Source organism: Danio rerio, chromosome 1 (assembly GCF_049306965.1).
Source record: "Danio rerio strain Tuebingen ecotype United States chromosome 1, GRCz12tu, whole genome shotgun sequence".
Classification (NCBI taxonomy): Eukaryota; Metazoa; Chordata; class Actinopteri; order Cypriniformes; family Danionidae; genus Danio; species Danio rerio.
This window is the reverse complement of record NC_133176.1, coordinates 59,582,501-59,609,778: the sequence shown is the minus strand read 5'-3', so window position 1 is coordinate 59,609,778 and position 27,278 is coordinate 59,582,501. Positions and strand designations below refer to the sequence as shown.

The 27,278-nt window shown below is 41.1% G+C and overlaps 1 protein-coding gene across 1 annotated transcript in view; it reads left to right on the top strand.

The window, feature by feature from the left end:
• Positions 1-27,278, top strand: part of c3a.5 (complement C3a, tandem duplicate 5) — a 46,891-nt gene that overhangs the window by 9,724 nt on the left and 9,889 nt on the right. The window contains exons 11-34 of the mRNA XM_009295246.4: positions 75-221; positions 1,157-1,357; positions 3,768-3,959; positions 5,373-5,525; positions 6,419-6,548; positions 6,632-6,703; positions 8,230-8,430; positions 10,450-10,564; positions 10,758-10,849; positions 10,932-11,071; positions 17,758-17,967; positions 18,092-18,155; positions 18,248-18,334; positions 18,413-18,616; positions 18,694-18,769; positions 18,866-19,025; positions 21,192-21,287; positions 21,364-21,520; positions 23,208-23,371; positions 23,675-23,830; positions 25,211-25,270; positions 25,349-25,439; positions 25,539-25,575; positions 26,008-26,098. Of these exons, the coding sequence (XP_009293521.1) occupies positions 75-221; positions 1,157-1,357; positions 3,768-3,959; positions 5,373-5,525; positions 6,419-6,548; positions 6,632-6,703; positions 8,230-8,430; positions 10,450-10,564; positions 10,758-10,849; positions 10,932-11,071; positions 17,758-17,967; positions 18,092-18,155; positions 18,248-18,334; positions 18,413-18,616; positions 18,694-18,769; positions 18,866-19,025; positions 21,192-21,287; positions 21,364-21,520; positions 23,208-23,371; positions 23,675-23,830; positions 25,211-25,270; positions 25,349-25,439; positions 25,539-25,575; positions 26,008-26,098 (3,096 nt within the window). The remainder of the gene's footprint in view (positions 1-74; positions 222-1,156; positions 1,358-3,767; positions 3,960-5,372; positions 5,526-6,418; positions 6,549-6,631; positions 6,704-8,229; positions 8,431-10,449; positions 10,565-10,757; positions 10,850-10,931; positions 11,072-17,757; positions 17,968-18,091; positions 18,156-18,247; positions 18,335-18,412; positions 18,617-18,693; positions 18,770-18,865; positions 19,026-21,191; positions 21,288-21,363; positions 21,521-23,207; positions 23,372-23,674; positions 23,831-25,210; positions 25,271-25,348; positions 25,440-25,538; positions 25,576-26,007; positions 26,099-27,278) is intronic.

Sequence of the window (27,278 nt, the reverse complement as noted above, 5' to 3'; positions counted from 1 at the left end):
CAAGCGCACAAAACTGGACCCCAAAATCGCCACCACTGTGCTTTGATGACTCTAGTTTTTCGTTATGTCTTTAGGTCTACGTAACAAATCCTGATGGGACACCTGCTGAAAATGTGGAGGTGGAGGTCAATCCTGGAGGGGTCAAAGGTCGGACAAAACCCAACGGCATCACTAAAGTGACCATCAACACATTGGGAGGATCTTCAACATTGGAGATCACTGTAAGACTAGAACTGTATCTGAATTCTGGAAGGGTATTAGACTGGATTCTCAGGCTCTTCATGTGGAAGTTTTTTCATATATTATTTAGATGTTCAGACCAGACTTTAAATTGGCTTAACATCAACAACTCCCTTTTTTTGACATGGTGTGACAGAGTGATTCTGAAAGTCGAAATCTCTTATGTCACCTTCAAGTTTTTTTTTTTTAAATGGTTTGCTGAAATGGTTTCTGCCCTCAAGCTGGGACAGGTTGCAATTCTCTAGATTTGGCAACCTGAAGATGTATGATAAAATATGGGGCCTTTCCTATAATAATAATAATAATTAATTCCTTACATTTTATATAGCGCTTTTCTGGATACTCAAAGCACTCTACACATTTTTTTCTACTCAACCACTAACAGTGTGCAGCCTGGATGACGCAACGGCAGCTATATTGCGCCAGACCGTACACCACACACCAGCTGATTGGTGGAGAGGAAGCAGATGATGAAGCCAATATGATATGGGGAGGGTTAGGATGCCATGATGGACAGAGGCCAGTGGGCAAATTTGACCAGAACACCGGGATTAACCCTTTACTCTTTTTCGAAGGACATCCCCGGATTTTTAATGACCACAGAGAGTCAGGACCTCAGTTTAACGTCTCATCCTAAAGATACCGCTCACTGTGCAGTATAGAGTCCTCATCAATATACTGGGGTGTTAGGACCGACGGCATGTTGAACACCTCCTGCTGGCGTCACTAACACCACTAATTAGTACTTATTTAATACTTATTATTCATTTATTTTTTTGTATTATTAATTTTTTACAAACATTACATTTTTACCATCCTGTATGAGAGGTCTCCAGATAAAACTAATCTGAATAAGGCTGAAGTTTCAGTGACTTGATGCAAATTGTAAATCTCATTACTGTATGTCCATTTCCAGGCGAATACCAAAGATCCGCAGTTAAGCACTGACCAGCAGGCAGTGAAGAAGATGACTGCTCGGGCCTACAAACCTAAAGGCGCCAACAATTACCTGCACATCGGCATCGATGCCGCAGAGCTCGAGATCGGGGATCAGATGAAGGTCAACCTGAATCTGGGAAATGGTGCTGGAGTGGTGAACCAGGATTTCACATATATGGTGAGTAACGCATGACACCATTCAGGGCCAGAGTGGGACTCCTTTTCAGCCCTGGAGTTTCAAGCCTTAGACGGGCCCACCTCCGCTATCACGACTGACTATTGAATAGACATCATTTCCAATTCAGTTTCTAATGACACTCTTATGTCTTTTTCAAGGAAACAGCTGCTTTAGAACGAACGTTTTTCGTAAATAAGAGAACATTAAAGGGTAGCTAAATGTCCAACACTATTCTTTAAAACATCACAATGTCCTTTCCTGCAATATTTCAATATACAGTATATTCTGTGCAAAATTCTTTACAGATATCCAGTCCTTTGTAATGGTGGTCACACAAAAAATTTAAATAAAACATTTACACCTACATAAGTAATTCAAATGATATGTCTTAACACTAAAAATTAAAATAAATAAATCAATAAATAAATTAGGTGAGATTCAAACCCAGGTCAGTGGCGTTGTAACACAACATGCTGACCACTGGACCACAATGGCTTAATCTTGTGTCCCCTTTTTAGATTTCTAATCATCTGATTTTCAGTGAGCAGGCCTAATATTCATTAATATTAATTATTCGAATTTTTATTTTCACTAAGGTGTCACTGTTTGCGGTCGAATGATAGTTACATCATCATTAACCTGCAGGGCGCATTTTGCTCACGGCGTTGCAAGAAAATAAATAAAGAGCGGAGCTGCGGCAAAATAATGCATAAAAAGAATGAGGCTATGGTCGAATAAATAAATAAATGAAAAAAGTGTGACTGCTGAGAGGGCAAGAAGCTGGGGACACCGGCCCTCGCGGCCAAAAAAACAGACCGGCCCACCGGGAATTCTCCCCGTCCTCCCGATTAGCCAATCCAGGCCTGACACCATTAGTGCGCATATTCCAGGTCAATTTAAAAATGCAATTAAAGTAACAATTTTTTTAAGATGTTAGTATTGTGACGATCCCAAGTCTCCAGAGGCCATTGGAGGAGAATGTGGCAGATTCTGATTGGATGACCGCATTACTATTCAATAATTGGTTGTGTAAATGTGTACAAATGGAAAAATAAGTATTAAACATGAGTATTGTCGACATTTTTTCTCAGTAAACATATTTCTCAAGGTGCTGTTGACTTGAAATTTTCACCGGGTGTTGGTAACAACCAGAGTACTGAAAAATCATACTCGAGTAAAAGTACCATTACTCGCCTAAAAATGTAGTGCAAGTAGAGCAATTGGTTGTGAATATTACTCAAAGTATGAGTAAAAAGTAGACTTTTCAAATGTACTCAAGAGTAGTGAGTATTATGCTGTAGAAAGCTGATGTGTTTACATGTAAATTGTGGATGTGTGTAAACGTAACATTCTGTAGTGCAGTTATTGCCCAGCAGGCACACAACGTCATAAGATGTCAATATTAGGTTAGATTTAGGTTGATTTAGGTGACCAAAATTCAATGTCTTGCCGGTGTCTAAGGACAACGTTAGTTTGACGTTAAATAATGATGTCAAATAACGCTGATATTTGGTTGATTTTAGGTTGTGTTAGAAAGTGACCAAAATCCACTGTCGAGCCAACATCTTAAACTAATGTCATATTGACGTCAAATACTGACATTTATTCTTCAGGTATGACAACCAAAATCCAACGCCTGATAGATGTCATAGTGGTAACGTCTACACAACCTCTAGCTGTAACATTATTAGATGTTGATATTTGGTGGATTTTAGGTTAGACGTTGGACATTGGCCTGACGTTGAGTTCTGACTTTGACCTGATTTTCATTTCTAAACTAAATACAACGTCCCTATGACATTGGGCTACAACGTCAATCTGAAGTCATGTTGACATCTTGTGCCTGCTGGGTGTTTAAGGCCATTTTGGTTATCATACAGTAAACATCCGTCATCTTATTACGAATCTAAACCGTCTCTGGGTCAATGTGTGTAAAGATTTTAGACATCTTCTTGAACACTTTTAATGCTTCCAAACAGTTTGCTGCGAATATAAAGTTAACATGTCTTGATGGTTCATTATGATGCCATTTGATTGGACGGGAATCACAGGACTGATTTTTGTAATCCTCATAGACAAGAAAAAATAAAGCAGTGACTGCAGGTTAAAGGAAAGTAGTGGTGAAAGTACAGATACAGCACTAAAAATATATTCAGGGAATAAGGGAAAGTACACATTTTTAAAACTACTCAGTGAATTACAATTCCTGAGGAAAAACTACTCAATTACAGTAATTTGAGTATTTGTTACTTTACACCACTGGTGACAACCAAAGAAATCCATATATGCCAAGAAAACAAAACTAATTAGTTTACTAATTAAATTATGTGTAATAAAATGAGTCAAGTGTTCCAGAGAGCCGTGTCCTAATACAGTTTAAACTGACTGTATTTGTCTTTTTTTCTCACAGATCATGAGTAAGGGTCAGATTGTTCAAGCAAACCGGTTTAAGAGGCAAGGACAAGCTCTCGTCACTCTGTCTCTACCTGTGACCAAAGAAATGGTGCCGTCCTTCCGCTTTGTGGCTTATTACCATGTGGGCTCGTCTGAGGTGGTGTCTGATTCAGTCTGGGTCGATGTGAAGGACACATGCATGGGAAAGGTGGGTTTGGCAATCATACTGATTTTTTTTATTTATTTTTATTTTTTTTAAATAACCAGTGTACAGTTGCACAAGCTGTTATTGCTTAAACTGAAATGTAAAAGACTTAGTGAATGAGTTAGTTACAAACTAGCTAGTATTTACTGTTTGTTTATCTAACATTTTTGAACTTTTTTTACTACATTTACTGTGGGTTCCTCGTTTTCACTGTTTTTATCTGCAGTTTTAGCTAAAAAAAAGAAATTGGTCTGTTTTTAATGTTCTTTTCTGATGTTATGTATTCCTGCTGAGCGTTAAGTACCCTTAAAAGACCTATGAAATTAAAATAAAGTTAAGATCCCTGCTGAAAAATCCAGCTTAAACCAGCCTAAGCTGGTTGGCTGGTTTTAGCTGGTCGACCAGGCTGGTTTTAGAGGGGTTTTGGCCACTTCCAGGCTGGTTTCCAGCCATTTCCAGCCTGGTCTTAGCTGGTTAGGCTGGGAGATGACTAGTTAAAACCAGCTTGACCAGCCTAGCCAAGCTGAGAGTCCAGCCAAAACCAGCTATATCCAGCTTAAACCAGGCTGTTCAAGCTGGTTTTAGCTGGATTTCTCTGGTCATTTTCCAGCCTGACCAGCTAAGACCAGGCTGGAAATGGCTGTAAACCAGCCTGGAAGTGGCCAAAACCCCTCAAAAACCAGCCTGGTCGACCAGCTAAAACCAGCCAACCAGCCTAGGCTGGTTTAAGCTGGATTTTTAAGTAGGGATGTTAGTATCAGTATTGTTAGTTCTTAGGATATCTATAAGTTAGTGTGCACAAAAACAGTGATAAAATCCACGTCTATAAGATGTGTAACAGATATAAACATATAGTAGTTTGTCACTTCCGCCTAAATCAGGGGTGTCAAACTCAATTCCTGGAGGGCCGAAGCCCTGCACAGTTTAGTTCCAACCCTGCTCCAACACACTTACCTGTAGGTTTCAAACAAGCCTGAAGGACTCAATTAGTTTGATCAGGTGTGTTTAATCAGGGTTGGAACTAAACTGTGCAGAGCTGCGGCCCTTTTGGAACCGTGTTTGAAAACTGTGGCCTAAATGGATAAATGGTTTCAATCACTCCACCTTTAACTTCAGTTTCTCATCCCTCTTCAGTTTCTTCCTGCCTTCTTCAAGACGCTTCACATTTGATGTGTTTGAGCTCAACCACTGTCACTGGCAGTGTGGTGAGAAAACCAAAAAAGGGGAGGGGCTACTCTCTGTCCCACCTTCTCTACACGTTTTGGATGAGATTACATCAAACATTAAATAAAAAAAGCACATTTCAAAGCACTTTTCGGGACCTTTAAAAGGACAGAGAATAATAAACTGAACTAAACTGAACAGCTTTTATCATCATTATCATATGAATTAGATCTTACCTGTTTTTAATCTCAGCTCAAAGTGGAGGTGAAGGACCCGATGCTGTTTGGCCCAGGAGATCAGCTCAGCTTGAAGATCACCGGAGATCCTGGAGCTAAAGTTGGCCTGGTGGCGGTAGACAAGGGCGTATATGTCCTCAATGACAAACACAGACTCACTCAGACTAAGGTAGAGTAACTCACCTTGTGTATCATCACCTTAATCGGTTCAGACCTGAATCTGCATGGATAGTTTCCCCAAAGAAGGTTGTCATGGTGGCTCAGTGGTTAGCACTGATGCCCCAGAGCAAGAAGGTTGCTGGTTCGAGTCCCGACCAGGCCAGTTGGCATTTCTGTCTGGAGTTTTTCTGTTTGTTCTCAATGTTTTGGCGTGGGTTTCTTCTGGGTGCTCCGGTGCGCTATAGGTGCGGTTGGAAGGGCATTCGCTGCATAAAACAGATGATGGTTGATAAGGTTAGCTGGTTGGCTAAGTTGGTGGTTCATTCCGCTGTGGCGACCCCTGATAAATAAGGGACTAAGCTGAAGTATGACTTTTCCCAAGGGTCATCTTAAAGTCTTTAAATGAGCATGAAATTTAAGTTCATTCGCTATTTTCACCCTTAGGCCATCCAAGATAAAGGTGACTTTTTTTCTTCTTCAGTTGAACATTAAAGAAGATCTTTAGCTGAACATGTGGTTCATTGCTGATTCTTATAATGGCGGTCACTGTCTGCTTTTTTTTTTTTTTTTGGATTTAAAAATAAACATACAGGCCATATCAGTCCATATCAATCCTTAAGGCTGCCGGTGATACACTGAGGTCTCAAGAAGGAAATCGATTGGTCTGTGTAGGAAATTATTTATATGCATACTTTATCAAGAAACCAAAAGCTGACGCTTCTTGCATCAAAACTGTTTGCCCAGGCTGTGAATTAAAGCTAATATTATAAATAATGTTTAATTTCTTGTACAAACCTGTAATTTTGCTTGAGACCTTAATGTAGCTACAGCGATTTGATTAGGACTTGTTTGTGTTTATCTTCAATCTCAAAAATGTGAACCCCTGGTCTATTTGTACTTTAGATCTGGGATGTGGTTGAAAAGCACGACACCGGCTGCACCGCTGGTAGTGGACAGGACAGTATGGGGGTTTTCAGAGATGCTGGACTCCTGTTTGAGTCACACACTGCAGGAGGAACCAAAACGAGAACAGGTGCATACAGTGAACCCATTTAGCTGGAATGAAAGTCATTTAGAGTTTGTGCATTACATTTGCAAACTTTCATGCTTTTGCAGAAAAAGAGTGCCCCGCCGCGCCTAAGAGAAAAAGGAGAGCTGAGACTATCCATCAGGTCACCAGGACACTGGGTAAACAAGCGATTTTTTAATATTTATTTATTTATTTTGTTTAGCTGGGATCACACCCAATGCAAATTTAAAAAAAAATTAAATACAATGCAAAAAGAGGCCAATTGGTGCAAATGATGTTCAATGTGTGGAGTGTTTCAACAAACAATTTAGCCTCAATCGCATCTTCAGTTTCTAGAGTGGAAATTTCACGTGAAAGTGATCGCATTGATATTGTTTCTCTACATTTTCATAGTTGTGGTCTGAACTTTGTTTTACATGTCATTTTCATCTGCTTACCTGGGGCCGGGTCATGGGGGCAGCAGTCTTAGGAGAGAACTCAGGACTAGGGTTGGGCCGATAGACGATGCCATCGCAGATGGCCAATAGACAACACGATGCTGAGCCGGCACCGCCGATGCCCGGCCCCCGTCGCAAACCCGCCCGTGAAAAATACACACTTATGCCCTGTTTACGCTAATATATCTTAGTGTTAAAATTGCATTTTAGAGCGAAAATTATCCACATCCACACCGTGTTTTACCTAGCATTTCTGAACAGCCCTCTGAAAACGCACATCACATGACCACACACAGCCACACACAAACAAAAGGGGTGTTCACTGCAGAGCCACACACACACAGCCACGCGCTTCTCTCCAGAGACAGAGAGCAGTGCACGTCATTATCAAGGTTGTACCACTGGATTGTGTCTCACTACAGTTGTTAGACGTGATATTCAGACATCCAGAAGTTCCGGGAGTCTCTATGCATTTGCAGGACTCGAAATGCCCGCAAATGAGTGATAACCTCCCAGAAATCGCGCGTCTCCCTCCCGGTCCTCAAATAAGTCACACACCCTTATCACCCCTGATGCCTCCACGCTCTCAGACACGTCACGCGCGGCCTATCAACCCAACCCCCTGCCTTTTGATGCTGGGATTCTGTGTTAGGAGTCTTGAAAGTTAAATGAACATACTGCCGATTTTCTTAATTTGCTACCTGTTTACAAAAAAGATGTGGGGGAAACGGTGGAGTCTACAGTTTTCTTGGAGATGGGCACATGCCAAGAAGTAGCTTCAAATGTAATCGACAGTAAAAATCACAAATGTTACCTCCTCCCAACAGGGAAAACCAACAACAACCAAGAAATCATGATTATATGGTGTCATGGCTTTGCAATTAGCAAAATATCATTTATAATGGAAGTCAATGGGGCAAAAACAGCCACCAACATAATGATGCAAGTGTAGTACATTTGCCCAGAGTGTATTGAGTTTTAGAAAAATTCCAAAACCTTTTCCCAAAATATGCATCAAAATAAGACTTGTCACTAAAAATTATTCCACTTGCTGAAACGCAGACCAAATTATTGTGACCAAATTAACCACAAAATCACACCCAGAGTGGATGGAAACACCCCCAACAAGGTGTACTTTGTTTTCTTGTGTTTCTTATTTCAGGTTTATGTAAAGCACTTATGTAAAGCATTACTATCGTGCATGAAATGTGCTGTATAAATAAACTTGCCTTGCATTGTCTCCTCAGCTGGCGAGTACTCGGATCACGAACTGAAGAAGTGCTGTGTTGACGGGATGGTGGAGAACACACTTGGCTACACGTGTGAGCGACGAGCCACGTTCATCAGTGACACTCAAGAGTGTATCAAGGCGTTTGTGCGCTGCTGCAAGCTGATCTCAGAACACCGGGTCAAATACAATGCTGAAAAAGAGCTCTTTCTGTCCCGCAGTGAGATTTCAGCCTCTTTCACAAACACATACTCCAGCTCTCCTTGCTCTGTTATTTATTATCTGGAACACTTTTGAAAATATTTCACAGGACTGTTTGCAGGCTTAGACATTTTGTCCTAAACTGTGTTTGTAGACATTTTGTAATATTACAAATACTGCTTACAGTGAGGGGAGATAAGTATTGAACATGTCACCGTTTCTCTCAATAAACATGTTTTTAAAGGTGCTGTTGAGTTAACCAAAGAAATCCAAATATGGAAAGAAAACTAAATTCATTTTTTGCAAATGAAGTTCTTTGTAATAATTAGGGATGTAACGGTATCAGAATTTCACGGTACGGTAATACCTTGGTATGAATGGCATGGTTACGGTAATTATTGTATAATTAACAGGAAAAACAAAACTAATGAAAAGACTCGAAAACAGTGCCAAAAGTGTTTATTTACCTTAGCACTGAACATATCAATGACATACTGTACATATTAGCCATCTATCTGTAAGTTTTGAAACTTCAATTTTTCAATTTTAATAACAAAAAACTATTAAACCATATATAAAAAAAAATAAAGTTTCAATTTAGTATTGTTGAAAACTCATCACATTCAACATTTAATCACTCACTCACTTAGATAGAGATGGGTTTTTTAAGAAAAATTATCATATAACTATAATCTGGTAAAGCTGGGGTCTCTGGGCATGTCCCCTGCAATAGAAAAAACCCTCTCATTTGGGACTGAGGTTTCTGGGACAGAGAGATATGATTTAGCCAAGGTTGACAGTGGGTAACGTTGTGCATCGTCATTCCACCACTTGAGAGAACAAGCCATGAGTGAGATAGAGGTCTCTTTGCGGTACAAGTCAATGTCTGCATCAATCTAACAAGTGTGCTGTGTTCTGCAGTTTTTAGTCGTATTCCCCGACTTATATTTCAGCACAGTCTGGCAGTGCCTGCATACTGTTTTTGTCTTTGTCTGTCACCTTTTCTCCTTTTTCGTATCTTTTTAGAAAGAAACCGAAATGCTTCCACACATCCGATTTAAAACCCGCTTTAGGTTCGATCATTTCCAGCTCTTTTTCTTCCCCGCTACTAGCAGCACACTCCATGACTGGATCTGTAGCGACAACAGACCGCAAAGGATGATGGCCACGCCTAGGCTGATGGAAATGTAGTTCCCGCTACCTCCCGTTCGCTTTATTCGCCTAAGCAAACTTTTCTCAGAAATATAGTTTTATTGAGTCATGCGCCTACGGTAATATTGAAAAAAAATAATATTGCGGTATGACGGTATTTACAATATTGTTACATCCCTAGTAATAATTCATTTTCAATGTGTCATTTCATTTTAAGCTTATGAAGAAAGAGAGGTGTAGTTCAGCAGTGAAAGCCCGGACAGCAGCTGAAATCTCTCAGTAGTTCTTCAGCTGCTTCAGTCCAACATCTACATTAGTAGGAGGATGGAGATGAAACCAGGGTGGACATTTCAGCAAGACAATGATCCAAAACACAGCCAAGGAGAGTCTTAAAATCAAGCTCTAGAATGGCCCAGCCAATCAGCTGACTCGAATCTAATAGAAAATACAAAACACAGCTTAGATTTGATAAATGAGACCCTCTGAACCATCAAGATTTGGTCAACACTGTTGAAGTCTGTGAAAAACTCACATCTGAGAAAAGCATGTGACTTCACTCTCCATATGAGAGGCATATTTAAGCTGCCAGCATTTAAAAAAGCATTTTATATAAAGTATTCAATACATTTCAGTAGTTCAGTACTTTCTACTTCTGTCATCCCTTTATTACACAACTCACTTTTCATGTTGATGTTCATATTGCTTGGGTTTTTACCAAAATCTTGGTAAATTTCATGTCAACAGCTCCTCAAGAAATATTATTCCCAGGAAAAAACATGACTTGTTCAATACTTATTTTTAATGCTCTATGTTATACATAATGTCTGCTTGTTAAATGCAGTTCAGAAAATAATGCATAATCTAAAGTAGTTTGTTTGTTGTTGAGGCGAGGACGATGATTTTGACGAGGACATGGATGATCTGATTGTACGCACACAGTTTCCGGAAAGCTGGCTCTGGGAAGAGATCACTCTACCAGCCTGCCTGCCAAACCAGCAGTGGTCAGTGAAACAGTTTACAAACACATTTAACAGGAAGGTCAAAAGACATAATGTTCATTACTGACTGTAAATATTGAAACCATAACTTTAATAGGCTGAAACATGGGGGATCCACATTATTAATTTAGTTGCAAAAATATGTAGTGAATACTGTAATGTATTGTAGTATAAGTACGCATACTATTGTGTCTAGCACTGAAACGTCTACTTTACGAACTGGAATCTACCTGAAGGACTCCATTACGACCTGGCAGATCTCAGCCATCGGCCTGTCCAAAACCCTTGGTAAAAAAGTCACACCTACCATTTATCTACTGTCATTTATTACTATTTGTTGTGTTTTAACTTTAACCCTTTTTCTCGTCAGGAATATGTGTGGCAAATCCTTATGACATCGTGGTCAAGAAGGATTTTTTCATCGATCTGAAGATGCCTTATTCAGTGGTGCGGAATGAGCAAGTGGAAATAAAGGCTATTATTCACAATTACAGCAATCAGAAGCTGCAGGTACGTTTATGGCGAAGACCCTTTAAGGCAAGTCATTTCACTTGGTGACCGTAAGTCTACTAGTTATGAAGATCTATATATTTTTTATTCTTAACATACAAGTGGGCACAAAACTAACGGAATCTTCCATTCGATTTGTAAACCCAATAAACAGATTGTAATGCTGATGATGTAGTAAACGGATATTATTTTGTAATGTATTATGTATATTAATAAACACACTTGTTTGTATAGCAAGTAGCTTGATCACTTATTGTTAGTTTTTTTCTCCCATAGGCAACTGAATTGGAAGTTTTTAAGACTATCCACCATGATAGATAGATGGATGGATGGATGGATTGAAGGATAGACTGATTAAACGATTGATTAAATGACAGATAGACTGATTGAACGATTGATTGATTGATTTGAACAATAAATAGATTGATTGATTGATTAACCAATATATTGAACTAGATTCATTGAACAATAGATAGATTGAACATAGATAGATAGATAGATAGATAGATAGATAGATAGATAGATAGATAGATAGATAGAAATATTGGTGGATTGATTGATTGAACAATAGAGAGAGATTAATTGGATGATAAATTGATGGATTTAATGATAGATAGATAGATAGATAGATAGATAGATAGACAGACAGACAGACAGACAGACAGACAGACAGAAAGATAGATAGATAGATAGATAGATAGATAGATAGATAGATAGATAGATAGATAGATAGATAGATAGATAGATAGATAGATAGATAGAAAGATAGATAGATAGATAGATAGATGATAGATAGAAAGATAATAGATAGTGTGGAGAGGTAAGCATGATCGAATACCCAATAAAGGGGGAGAGCATGCTCAGAGCCCGGCGGCTAATCAGCAGGCCAATCCGAAATAATAAGCAACACCTGTTTATTCTAGTGATTGGACCGGAGAGACACCCGTCTTAAGGAGAACGGGAGGAACAGTCGGGAGAGAGAGAGAGCTGAGCGACGGCCACACAGTGGGAGCTGGCCTTTACAGTGATCACATTATTAAAATAAAGAAATCTGTTATTTACCTCAACGCCGACCCTGTCTTCTTCTTCCCACGCAAAGAACCTTTGTTACAGTGGTGCCGAAATCCGGGGAAGAAGAAGAGACCTCGCCGCTAAGATGACCACTCCGTCAACCAGTCCGTTTGCAGAAGTGATCCAGGCGCTCGCGGTCCTCCACCGTGAACAACACCAAGAGATCCTGGACATACGAGCCGAGCAGGAGGAGCGCTTTAAGGTCCTTGTGGAGGCCCAGCGCGAGGACCGCGAGCTCGTCCGGAGCATGCTGAAGCAGGGGATCCAGCCCGGAGCAACATCAGCCACCCACCCTCCCATCACACTACACAAAATGGGGCCACAAGATGACCCGGAAGTCTTCTTAGACCTGTTTGAGAAGATGGCAGGAGCGTGTGGGTGGCCCCGGGCCGATTGGCCGGTGAGAGTCATCCCGCTGCTGTCGGGCGAAGCCCAGACCGCCGCACAGCAGCTACCGGCCGAGGATCTCCTGAATTATGCGCACCTGAAACGAGCCATACTTCAGCGGGCCGGCCGCAATCCGGAGGAACAACGCCAGCGCTTCCGGTCGCTGAAGCTGGAGGAGAGCGGTCGGCCCTTTATATTCGCCCAGCAGCTCCGTGACGCCTGCCGCAGATGGCTGGTGCAGGATGACCGGACCATCGATCAGATCGTCGACGCTGTGGTACTGGAACAGTTCATCGCCCGCCTTCCCTCCCGAACATCGGAGTGGGTCCAGTGCCACCGACCAGACGATCTGGAAACGGCCATCCAGCTGGCGGAGGATCACCTGGTAGCGAGGTCCAGGGTCGGCGAACTAACCTCTCTCTCTCTCTCTCTCTCTCCCCCTGTCCCTCCTCTTTCTCTCTCTCCTCCTATCCCCAGGCCCAGATCGAGGGGACCGCCCATACCGACTCCCAGGAGGCGGATCCCAGGCCCGGAGCCCCAGCGCAGCACGCATCGCTGGGGCACCTATCGGGATAGAGACAGGGAGGCACGTGGCATGGGCGGGCCTACAGCGATGACGGGTCTCTCTCCGGCCCAATCAGTTGGTCCTGCTGCCCTCGGGGGTATAACGGGAAGGTCTGGGCCGGCATGTTGGCATTGCGGGGGGGCGGATCATGCACCAGAGAACTGCTCCGTGATGGAGGTGGGTGCATTGGTCCGCCTGCCCGATGTGCCAGCAGTCGCCCCCGGTCGCGACGGGCTATACCGGATACCTGTGAGTATAAAAGGGGGTACATATCAAGCTTTGGTGGATTCGGGGTGTAATCAGACCTCCATCCACCAAAGCTTGCTTCAAGACCCGGCTTTGGATATGAGCCGCACGGTAAGGGTAAGGTGTGTACACGGGGATGTAATTCACTATCCGCTAACGGCAATAGATATTCAATTTCGGGGGAAAAAGCATAGAGTGGAGGTAGCGGTTAACCCGCACCTCAAACACCCGCTAATTCTGGGAACTAATTGGCCTGGATTTAATAGATTATTGGGAGTTTTATGTGCGGGTGTTTCTTGGAAGAAGAAATCGCCAGATAGGGGACGTGTCGCTCAGCTGGGGGAATCCCAAACAGTGACGTCACGCGCTGACTCAGGGGAAGGGCTGGGAATTTCCCGGTGTAAAGACTTTCCCCTGGAGCAGTCGCGTGATGATACACTAAAACATGCACTCGAAAGAGTGCAAGTTATTGATGGGAAAATCCTCCAGCCTGATCGACCCCTCTCCTATCCGTATTTTGCGGTTATTAATGATAGGGTGTATCGAGTGACCCAAGACACTCAGACAAAAGAAGATACAACCCAGCTATTAGTACCAAAGAGCCGCCGGGAAATGCTTTTTCAGGCGGCTCATTCTAATCCTATGGCCGGACATTTAGGTCAGGCGGCCACACTAAATCGCCTCATGACCCGATTCTTTTGGCCGGGCATTCACGGTGATGTCAGCAGATGGTGCGCTGCGTGCAGTGAATGTCAGCTGGTAAATCCGCCGGCCACCCCAAAAGCGCCGTTGCGCCCTTTACCAATTATGGAGATCCCCTTCGAGAGAATTGGTATGGATCTCATCGGGCCATTAGAGCGATCCGCACGCGGGCATCGGTTTGCATTAGTTCTGGTGGATTATGCAACCCGCTACCCGGAAGCAGTCGCGCTCCGTAATATCTCAGCAAAGAGCGTTGCGGAGGCGCTGTTTCGCCTCATCTCCCGTGTGGGAATCCCCAAGGAGATTCTCACTGATCAAGGCACCGCGTTCATGTCACGCACGATGCGCGAGCTTTACGGATTATTGGGCATTAAATCTATTCGCACCAGCGTCTATCACCCACAAACAGACGGGCTGGTGGAAAGATTTAATCGCACGCTTAAATCAATGATCCGTAAATTCGTTCACGAGGACGCGAAAAATTGGGATAAGTGGTTGGAGCCCTTATTATTCGCTGTGCGGGAGGTTCCCCAAGCCTCCACGGGGTTTTCCCCCTTCGAGCTTCTCTACGGCAGACAGCCCAGAGGGGTTTTGGATGTTGTTAGAGAGGCTTGGGAGGACGAGCCTTCTAAAAGTAAAAATGAAATTCAATATATCCTGGACCTTAGAGCAAAACTCCACACACTGGGGCGGCTCTCTACAGAGAATTTGCTTAAGGCTCAGGATGACCAACGCCGGCGATATGATAAGGGCACTAAACTCCGTAAATTTTCACAGGGAGATAAAGTACTTGTACTGCTACCCACTTCCAGCTCTAAATTACTCGCCAAGTGGCAAGGGCCGTTTGTGGTCACACGACGAGTCAGTGATCTCGATTACGAGGTGGTTCGTTTGGACAGGGCTGACTCGCGTCAGATTTATCATATTAATCTGCTTAAGCAGTGGAGGGAGCCGGAGGACGTGGCGCTGGCTACGCTTGTTACTAACGAGGATGACCTGGGGCCGGAGAGCTCCGGCCGTGAACGGCCGAGCGCTCTGGTCACCGGGGGCGATCATCTCTCAGCGAGCCAGCTCCTCGACATCCGGCACCTCCAACGTGAATACTCTGACGTGTTTTCGCCCCTGCCCGGTCGTACCAACCTGATTCAGCACCATATCGAGACCGAACCGGGCGTGGTCGTTAGGACCCGGCCGTATCGCCTGCCTGAACACAAGAAAAAAGTGATTCAGGAAGAATTGAATAATATGCTGAAAATGGGAGTAGTAGAAGAATCCCACAGCGACTGGGCCAGCCCGATTGTCTTGGTACCTAAGACGGACGGCTCGGTCCGGTTCTGTGTGGATTATCGCAAGGTGAATGCTGTGTCGAAATTCGACGCTTATCCAATGCCGCGTATTGACGAGTTGCTCGACCGGTTAGGTGCTGCTCGATATTACTCGACATTGGATTTAACGAAGGGCTATTGGCAGATCCCCTTATCTCCAATATCCCGCGAAAAAACAGCCTTCACTACGCCGTTTGGATTGCACCAATTTGTGACGCTTCCGTTCGGGCTGTTCGGGGCGCCGGCGACGTTCCAGCGCCTGATGGACAAAATACTCGGCCCTCACGCAGCATATGCCGCTGCTTATTTAGATGACATCATCATTTACAGTAATGATTGGCAGCGGCATATGCAACATCTGAGGGCGGTATTGTCAGCGCTGAGACGGGCCGGGCTCACGGCCAACCCACGGAAGTGCGCAATTGGGCGAGTGGAGGTAAGGTATCTGGGCTTCCACTTAGGTCACGGGCAGGTGCAGCCCCAAATTGATAAGACTGCAGCCATTGCAACCTGTCCGAGACCCAAGACCAAAAAGGAGGTGAGACAGTTTTTGGGACTGGCAGGATATTATAGGCGGTTTGTCCCTAATTATTCGGCCCTTGTCAGCCCATTGACTGATCTCACTAAAAAGGAGGGACCGGATACCGTCCAATGGTCGGAGCAGTGCCAACAGGCCTTCTCAAAGGTAAAATCTATACTTTGTGGGGGGCCGCTATTGCACGCTCCTGATTTTGCTCTCCCCTTTATTTTACAGACGGACGCGTCCGATCGGGGTCTGGGGGCGGTTCTCTCCCAGGAGGTGGCAGGAGTGGAGCGGCCGGTGCTGTACATTAGCCGCAAGCTAAGTAAAAGTGAGGCTAAGTACAGCACCATAGAGAAGGAATGTTTGGCGATCAGGTGGGCCGTTCTTACTCTTCGCTATTACCTCCTGGGTAGGGAATTCGTCCTCTGTTCATATCATGCTCCTCTCCAGTGGCTCCACCGTATGAAGGATACCAACGCGCGGATCACCCGTTGGTATCTAGCATTACAGCCTTTTAAATTCAAGGTGATCCACAGACCGGGGGCGCAGATGGCTGTAGCCGACTTCCTCTCCAGGGCGGGGGGGGGGAGGGCTGCAGGCCGGACGGCTCCCCGGCCTGAGGCGGGCGGTGGGGGTATGTGGAGAGGTAAGCATGATCGAATACCCAATAAAGGGGGAGAGCATGCTCAGAGCCCGGCGGCTAATCAGCAGGCCAATCCGAAATAATAAGCAACACCTGTTTATTCTAGTGATTGGACCGGAGAGACACCCGTCTTAAGGAGAACGGGAGGAACAGTCGGGAGAGAGAGAGAGCTGAGCGACGGCCACACAGTGGGAGCTGGCCTTTACAGTGATCACATTATTAAAATAAAGAAATCTGTTATTTACCTCAACGCCGACCCTGTCTTCTTCTTCCCACGCAAAGAACCTTTGTTACAGATAGATAGATAGATAGATAGATAGATAGATAGATAGATAGATAGATAGATAGATAGATAGATAGATAGATAGATAGATTGATAGATAGATAGATAGATAGATAGATGATAGATGGAAAGATAATAGATAGATAGATAGATAGATAGATAGATAGATAGATAGATAGATAGATAGACAGATAGATAGATAGATAGATAGATAGATAGATAGATAGATAGATAGATAGATAGATAGATAGATAGAAAGATAATAGATAGATAGATAGATAGATAGATAGATAGATAGATAGATAGAGATAAATAGATAGATAGATAGATAGATAGATAGATAGATAGATAGATAGATAGATAGATAGATAGATGATAGATAGATAGATAGATAGATAATAGATAGATAGATAGATAGATAGATAGATAGATAGATAGATAGATAGATAGATAGATGATAGATAGATAAATAGATAGATAGATAGAAAGATAGATAGATAGATAGATAGATAGATAGATAGATAGATAGATAGATGATAGATAGATAGATAGATAGATAGATAGATAGATAGATAGATAGATAGATAAATAGATAGATAGATAGATAGATAGATAGATAGATAGATAGATAGATAGATAGATAGAAAGATAATAGATAGATAGATAGATAGATAGATAGATAGATAGACAGACAGATAGATAGATAGATAGATAGATAGATAGATAGATAGATAGATAGATAGATTGATTGATTGATTGATTGATTGATTGATTGATTGATTGATTGATTGATTAAACAAGTGTCTGCATGCCCCAAATGAGATATTTTTGCTCCGTTTTGTCGACTGAAGCGTGTGTTTTTCAGATTTTTTCACATGATGACAGGCTTTAAGTTGTACAGTGATCGGGACTGTGCTGAAGATCTTCTTTTGTCTTCATAGCAGGTAAATGTTAGGTTTAAGACATCGGAGGGCATCTGCAGCAGCGCTGGCAAAAAAAAGACCGGCAGGCTGAGGGTTTCTGTCGACCTCATGTCCTCCAGAGCCGTTCCTCTTATTATTATTCCCATGGATGCGGATGAGCAGTGGATCGAAGTTGAAGCTTACAGCTCCAATCGCAAAGACGCAATAAGAAAGAGCCTGAAGGTGGTGGTGAGTTGTCCATCTCAATATTTGGATGAAAACTTAGGTGAAGTGACTGAGGACAGATTCCCAGAAAAATCACCCGATTTGCAACCCATGCACCAATTTCCATTAGCATCTGTCTTTCTTTCAGCCTGAAGGAGTGCTAACTGAAGTCAAGGAGAGCATTATTGAGATCAACCCTTCAAAACACCCAGGTGCAGCTTCCTTACAAACACATGATGGATTGTAAGTTTAAATGTTTGCATGACATGCCTTTTAAACTTTGCTTTCCCTCTTGATCGCACAGATGGCACGCAGATCATCGCAATGAGGAGCGACATTCCACGCCGAAAAGTTCCCAACACACCTGCTTCCACACTGATCTCAGTGATTGGTAAAAATATCTATATATATATTTGCAAAATATTTGCTTAAATATCAGTCCCTTAATGCACTTCTTCCCTATTTGCAGGTGAAGAGATTACACGCACAGTCGAGCAGGCCATCAGCGGACATTTCATGGGTGAACTCATTGTCCTTCCTCACGGATGTGGAGAGCAGAACATGATCTTAATGACTTTACCAGTCATTGCCACTCATTATCTGGACAACACCAAACAGTGGGAGTCTGTGGGCATCGACCGCCGAAATGAAGCCATTGGCCACATCAAAACCGGTCAGTAAACCACACTCAAAATCACCTTTAGTGTTTTCCCTGTTGACCTGAACCATTGATTTGTTGTTTTTGTGAAGGTTATCAGCAGCAGCTGGTCTACCGTAATCCTGAGGGATCATATGCTGTCTGGGCCAATCAACCAGGATCAACATGGTAAAATAATCATTGAAAAATAAAGACTGTCGAGTTGTCTTTTTGTTGGTGGTTGTTGTGCCTTAAGCTGGCTTTCTCTTTTGCATCTGCTTACAGGCTGACGGCGTATGCGGCGAAGGTGTTTGCGATGGCCTATGACCTGATCACCATTGAGGAGAAAGTGATCTGCGACGGCCTCAGGTGGTTGGCCACACAGAAACAGCGGGCAGACGGCACATTTAAAGAAGATGTCCCCGTATACCACAGCGAGATGATCGTAGGATGCCTTTCTGATTTGTCTTTTATAAAATTCCCCTTTAAAATTTTACAATCTACCAACCACCAACTCCAGTCCAGTGACTTCCCAAATGTTGCCCCTATATCAAACCAATGTGAACTTAATGAGAACTTTGAAAGGTCACACTTTGTTCTGATGAACTGTTTGTTAAAAGTAAGTTACATTGCAACTAATTCTCATTGGATTATAAGTAGACTGCTAGGTTGAGGTTGGTGTAAGTTGACAGGCACTTGCAAAGTTTCTCATGTCAGGTAAATGTCTGTTGAAGGAGCAGTATCAGTAGATATTAAGCATACAGTCTACTTATACTCAAATGGACCATCAAAATAAAGGGCTCTATTTTGACGATCCATGTGCAAAGTGCAGGGTGCGAACGCATTAAGGGCCAGAGTTCACTTTTGCTTATATAAGGACGGAAAAATTTGCTTTGATTAAAGTTTATTCTACCAGATCTTGGTTCCTTTTAAAACACAATATAAATACATTATAAATGTATATATTTTTTTCTTTCTAAAATTATTGTATTATGTCCTGTTATCGCAGCCTCCTTAATTAATTATAATTCATTAATTAACACATTTAATATAAATCAATTAATTAATTAATTAATTTCTTAACTATTCAGATAAAAATAAATAAATAAATAAATACATACATAAATACATACATTAATTAATTAACATTACATAATGGCTCAACTATAAATGGCACCGTGGTATGTGCTAAAAGGTGTCTTTCATGTTAAAAGGAGTTGTTGTCGTAAATATTTGCAAAGGCGATGCACAGAATTTCTCTTTTAGAAAGCGTGTCTATTTCTGCGACATTGCAGCAAAACAAACAGCATAAACTACAATGACAATGATCATCTCAGGCACTGATTATGGGCTTTATTCAGTGTTAAATGCTTCCAGTGTGAGTAATATAGTTTAATACCATTTTAAGTGACATTTATTGCTTTACTACTTAAGAAAGCAGCAGATAGTTCACCTCAGGTCTTAAAAATAAAATAATTAGCAAACGAATAATGAAAATGAATGCCAGTGACTCCAACAAAACCAAACCATAAGCATCACTACTCAATTTATGTACTTTTAATAAAGTTATTCGGGTTTAATGGGCATGGATTAGATTATAACTCTTACTAGTTCATTGAGAGTGAAGTGGCTCATATTTAATTGAATGATTGTAGTATTTAAATATTTCTGTCCTATTATGTTGCTGGAATCTTGTCTCATCCTGTGTAGCTATGACATGCTGTCACAGTTTGGACCGTTATAAACAGTGTTATAAATGTGACATTCAGGGTGCTTTCACACCTACACTTTTGTTTCGGAACGTATCTCGTTTGCCCGGTTAGCCCGGTTCATTTGGCATATGTGAACAGGGCAATAGTGCTCTGATCCGCGCCAAAGTAATCGCTCCGAGATCGCTTGAATGAGGTGGTCTCGGCTCGATTGAAACGAACCCTGGAGCGGTTCGATTGCAGTAAGAAAGCGATCCGATCCGAGCGCGGTTATATCACAGTGTTTTATGCATATGTAATAGGCTTACGGCTATATGAAGAGAGAATTATTAGTAGGGCGGGAAGTTTTGCAAGTCTCCGGATGCCCTTAAACGAGTGATGATCTCCCGGTAATCTTGCGTCTCCCTCCCGGTCCTCAATTAGGCATCGTCGCGCACCCTTCTCACCCCTCCCCACCGCATCTCTCCTCAGACACGTCGCGCGCGCACCCTGTCAATCACCACCAAACCACCACCTCTCCTGACAGCTGAGCGGGACGCTGCAAAATAAACCCTGACACTCTGACCAATGTAAGCAGAGTTTACTCACACGTGACTTGTTTTAACTCTTTTAGTCCGATTAGAAACTTTGCAGTGTGAAAGCGAACCGCTCCAAGAGCAAAGAGTAACACTGTAACAATTGTAATCTCTGTTTCAGAACAACTGAATCGATTCACAGGTGTGAAAGCACCCTCAAATCTTGAAATGACGTTTTGCTCTAAATATGCAGTACATGCAACTTGAAATCCAGAGAAACTGATATGTCAAGTGGACCCTTTCCATAGCTGTACATGTGAAGCTTCACAGTATTCTTGTTATATCACTATAAAGCATATTATTGTTTGATTTGCATGCTATCTGCAGGGTAATGTGCGAGGGAAGGATGCGGACGCCTCTCTGACTGCGTTCGTCCTGATCGCCATGCAGGAAGGAAGTCAGATCTGTGCTCAATATGTTCAAGTAAGAGTGTGTTTTTCTCCATCAGCAGTATGAGGCGTCTGTCAGGAGCTCACGTCAGTCTCTTTGTCAATGCTAGAATCTTCGGAGCAGTATGAATAAAGCTGTGGGTTACCTGACGCTCAGAATTCACACTCTCACCAGCCCTTATGCTGTCGCGATCAGCTCCTATGCTTTGGCTCATGCTGGAAAACTGAATAAAGTCATTCTGAGGAGCCACTCCACTGAAAGCAAAGGTCAGCAACATTACAGTAGTGGTAACATTAAAGTCCTGAGTTCAGGATTTAATAGTAGCACATAAACAGAAAAGGGATCTAGTTTGTGTATTTTTTTAAGTTAGTTGTATGAGAAGGCTATTGAATGGGTAATTATACAAATGCATACCACAGGGCTGTTGAATGCTTAATTCTGAATGGCTGATGAGCATTCTAAGGTGTGCCATTATTTTCAGATAAACACAGTTAAAGTAGTTCCAGCAGGTTTTGAGTGCATTACAGCTCCATATCACTACACTGATTTGATTTATTTCATTGAAATGAGAGCAACGCGGTGACTCAGTAGGTAGTGCTGTCACCTCACAGCAAAAAGGTCGCTGGTTCAAGGCATGGCTGGGTCAGTTGGCATTTATGTGTGGAGTTTGCATGTTCTCGCGTTCGCATGGGTTTCCTCCGGGTGCTCCGGTTTCCCCCACAAGTCCAAAGACATGTGGTACAGCTGATTTGGGTAAGCTAAAACTGTCCATAGTGTATGTGTGTGAATGAGTGTATGGGTGTTTCCCAGGGATGGGTTGCAGCTGGAAGGGCATCTGCTGCATAAAACATGTGCTGGATGTTTTTTTTTGCGCATTTTCAAAATGAAACTTTCCATCAAACGTTTTTTTTAAGAACAAATCTAAAATGCAAACAAAAATAGGTGGTTGGAAACAGCTGATGAGTAGGGCCAGACGCAGTCAATAATATTACTGTAATTAATTAAAAAAACGGAATAAATATAGATATTACACACATTTACTCAAATAAACAGAATTAATGATGGGCTGAAAATCTGCGGAATTCTGCACGTGCAGATTCCGTGTGGACCTACTAATGAGACATTATAGAAGCCATACCTACTTTCCAATATGCAAATGTTTCTTTTGACAAAATTAATTCAAAGTTTTAGTGTTTATTTAGTTTTCATCTATTAGTGTTTTTTAATGCTCGGTGGGTTTTTATAAACATTTGACTGCAGTTTAAATAAAAATAAAATGCATACCTTAAAATAATCACCAGCCAATCAGAATCAAGTATTCAACAGCCCACTGTATCTAAAATAAACAAAAGTTTTTGTGTGTGATAAGTTTTCCAGTAGTTTGATTTAGCGTTACATACAGTTGAAGTCAGAATTATTAGCCCCCCTGTTTATTTTTCCCCATTTTCTGTTTAACTAAAAGAAGATTTTTTTTCAGCACATTTCTAATCACAGTAGTTAGAGTAATAACTAATTTCTTATAACTCTTTGTCATGATGACAGTGAATAAAATAAGACTAATTATCTTCAAAACACTTTTACACAGCTTAAAGTGACATTTTAAAGGCTTTACTAGGTTAATTAGGCAAGTTACTGTATAATGATGGTTTGTTCTGTAGACTATCGAAAAAACATATAGCTTAAAGGGGCTAATCATTTTGTCTTTAAAATGATGTTTAAAAATTTTAAACTGCTTTCATTCTAGCCGAAATTAAAACAAAATACTTTCTCTAGAAGAAAAAATATTATCAGACATACTGTGAAAATTTCCTTGCTCTGTTAAACATCATTCGGGAAATATTAAAAAAAAAAATTTCAAAGGGGGGCGAATAATTCTGACTTCACCTGTATATTTAATTGTGAAGCATATTAACATCAACAAACAAATGTAGTGGCATCCCATGTTTATTTTAGATGGTGTGTATTGGCAAGTTCCCGGGTCGCAGCATCACTCTCTGGAGGCCACGGGTTACGCAGCGCTTGCGCTGGTGGCAGCTAAGGATTTCGAGAGCGCCGGGCAGGTGGTGCGCTGGCTGGGAAAGCAACAAACACGCTATGGAGGCTATGGCACTACTCAGGTATTTCATCAAGTGAAAAACAAATGAGTAGGTGGGTGGACTGAGAATGGTCACATGGTCAAAACTAATAAAAGTTGACGAAAAACTTAAAGGGGGGTGCATTTTTCCATGTTAAAATGAGCTACTGTCCATTGTTGTTCAATGTGAACATGCTGATGATGGATGTGCATATCCATTACACTCACGTCTTTTGCAGTACTTGCACATGAGCATTGTGTTTAAAGATGACATGTCGAGTTAAAACTGCTTCAACATTTGCATGTTCCCAAACTATTTTGTTGTTGATGTTACCTGTCTGTTCAGGCCACCATCATTGTCTTCCAAGCCGTGGCTGAGTATCGCATTCAGGTCAAGAAGGAAGACATTTTTCTGAACCTAGACCTCGCTGTGCAGGAGAGATCAGAGAAAACCAAGATCTCCATAAGGCAGTCTAATCTGCCAGTTGCACGCACAGACAAGGTGCTGAGATACTGAATGAATGAACATTTGTGCATGTATTTATGGCTATTTAAGTGTTTGCATGTTTATGCATGCATTTATAAGTGTTTGTGCATGCATTTATGAATGAATGTGAGTGATTGTGGATGCTTTTGATTGTGTGTTTGGTCTTGCATTTGAATGTTTTTGCAGGCTTTTGAGTTTGTGCATGCATGTATGGCTATTTATGAATGCGAGTCATTATTGTGAATGCATTTGAGTGTTCTTGCATTTGAGTGACTGTGCATGCTTTTATGAATGTTTGTGCATGCATTTGTAAGTGTTTGCATGCATTTATGGGTATTTATGCATGTATGTGAGTCATTGTGCATGCAATTATAATTGATTGTGCATGCTTTTATGAGAGTTTGTGCATGCATTTATAAATGATTGTGCATGCTTTTATAAGTGTTTGAGCATGCATTTGAGTGGTTGAACATGTATTTGAGTGTTTCAGAAATGCTCAACCATTCAAATGCACGCTCAATGTTTGTACATTAATTAATGAGTGTATGTATTTGAGTGATTGTGCATCTTTTTTTACGAGTGCTTGCATGCATTTTTACGCATTTCTGAATGTTTTTGCATTCGTTTGAGTGTATGCATTCGAGTGATTTTGCATGCATTCATGGCTATTTGAGCGTTTGCATGTTTGTACTTGCATTTATAAGTGTTTGTGCATGCATTTATGGGTATTTATGCATGTTTTTGAATGATTGTGCATGCTTTTATGTGTTTGTTCATGCATGTCTGTGTTTGTGCATGCATTTATAAGTGTTTGCATGCATATGGGTATTTATTCATGTATTTGAGTGATTGTGCATGCTTTTAAGTGTTTGTTCATACATTTGTGTTTGTGCATTCTTTCGAGTGATTTTTGCATGCTTTTTAAGTGTTTGTGCATGTATGTATAAGTGCTTGCATGCATTTATGGGTATTTATACATGCATGTAAGTGTTTGAGCATGCATTCATTAGTGTTTTTGTTTATTAATGTTTATGCATTCTTTTGATCGTGCATTTGTTTGAGTGTATGCATCTATGAGTGTTTGTGCATACATTTATGAGTGATTGTGCATGCATTTATGAGTGTTTGAGCATGTATTTGAGTGTTTGAGCATTTATGAATGTTTGTGCATTTGTTTATAAGTGTATGCATTTAGTGTATGTGTGTATGACTAATTGTGCATGCATTTTCTGAATGTTTGTCCATTCATTTATAAGTGTCTGCATGCACAAACACTCATACATGTATGCACAATTGCAATGTTCCAGTGAACATTTAAACACTAAATACATCTGATTCACATCTTTGTGTTAAAGCCATCTTAAAAGTGTTTTCTTCATGGTCTGATTGCCACAGTTTGACATCACGAAGAGCTTCAACATCACAGCTCAGGGATCTGGGGTGGCCATGCTGTCGGTGAGTGTTCAATAAACGCTCCTAAAGTCTTCATCAGTATGTTGTTCTGTGTTAATGAGCTCTGTCTCCTTCTCTCAGGTCTTTTCTGTGTATTATGCTCTGCCTGAAGAGAACGAAAACGACTGTACTGCATTTGACCTCAGCGTGCAGATGGAGAAAGAGCCTGGCGGTGCGATTCATATCATGACAACCTAAATATAATGCAAACCATAATATAAGATTAGACCTTTTTTTGACCTTATTTTTCTATGTGTGATGTCCTATGAAGGAGTCCCTGAAACTTACAAGCTCACCATTGAGTATATGTGAGTATTAATATTTTAACTTGAAACAAGATCCACAAGAAATTCATAGTTTGGCCTTTTTTGATCTGTGGTCTTTTTTTCTCAAATATCCAAAAATGCACCATATAAATGTTCAAATGTTTAGCAATAATTTTAAATTATTAAGCAAGGAGAATGTATTAAATGTTGTTTTACATGGGATCATTTTGCCAAGAGAAGATGTGAGGTATAGTGGTGAACTACAAAATCAGCAAATATAAATATTTACAATGATGATTGATGTCAGTGTCGGTATTAGTAGTATGGGAAAACCTAACAGCATTCCTGGTTTTTACCCGGAGTCTCTCATATCTCAAAACAATCTCCCGCCACCCTCCCGTTTTATTATTTCTCCCGGAAACCCCCCATAATTTTAATCATTTTCTGTCATTTTAATTCTCTAATTTAATGCAGTTTCAAGGACCAAAAAAGAAGCTCAACTATGACAATTTTAGACATCAGCCTGCTGACGGGGTTTAAAGTGGATGAACGTGACCTTGTAAAGGTAAAGAAACCGTATTGATGAAAGTTGATTTGTAAAATCATAAATAATAATGTTTAAAAATATGTCAATGATTGGCAGTTGAAGTCAGAATTATTAGCGCCCCTGAAATTACAATATTTATAGGTCTGTTTCAAGACACTTCTATACAGCTTAAAGTGACATTTAAAGGCTTAACTCGGTTAATTAGGTTAACTAGACAGGTTAGGGTAATTAGGCAAGTAATTGTATAACAGTGGTTTGTTCTGTAGACTATAGAAGAAAAAAAAAGCCTAAAGGGGCTAATAATTTTGTCTATAAAATGGTATTTAAAAAAATTAAAAACTGCTTTTATTCTTGTCGAAATAAAACAAATAAGGCTTTCTCCTGAAGAAAAAATATTATCAGACATACTGTGAAAATTTCCTTGCTCTGTTAAACATAATTTGGGAAATATTAATAAAAGATAAAAAAATAAAGGGGGGGGGGCGAATAATTCTGACTTCAACTGTATATCCACAAGTTCCCTGAAAATATTTAGCATCGAAAAGACTTTTTAAAAGACTAAACCTAGCACTTGTCGTAATTACAGCCATGAAGTCTTTCTCATAACTTATTTAATATATGCCCTCATTGTCACCAACAATACTTGATGTTCCTATGCCGAACAATTTAAACCTACCTACTTGTCATACAATTTCAAGGTTAGCATAATTACAAATTCATAAAATTAATCAAATAAGTTACCTTGATTTTTGGTTGTTTAGTTTGCTTATTTAAAGTCCACATGAGCTGGAACGTTCGGAGACATTTATATGTTGATGTACTTACAATTGAAACTTTTGAAATACAATTGAAATATTGAGTAGGAGGCGGGGCTTTCTTTTGCACATCATTTTCACACAGCAAACTAACAGTAAGAGTGAGGGTATTAATATGCAGATTCTATGGAAACCCTCAGATTGAAGCCAATAGTCAGAATTTCATTGAAGATTACCAAAACAAACGCTCATTTTTATTTTTTCTGCGGACTAAGTTTCACGGATTAATTATTCACCTTAAGAATAACAATGTGAGCTTGCAAAACAAACATTGTATATTTTGATTTCAGGTGGACTTTAAGTGGTAGTCTTTAATATTTTAGATCATTTAAGAGAGAGAGAGAGAGAGAGTGTGTGTGTGTGTGTGTGTGTGTGTGTGTGTG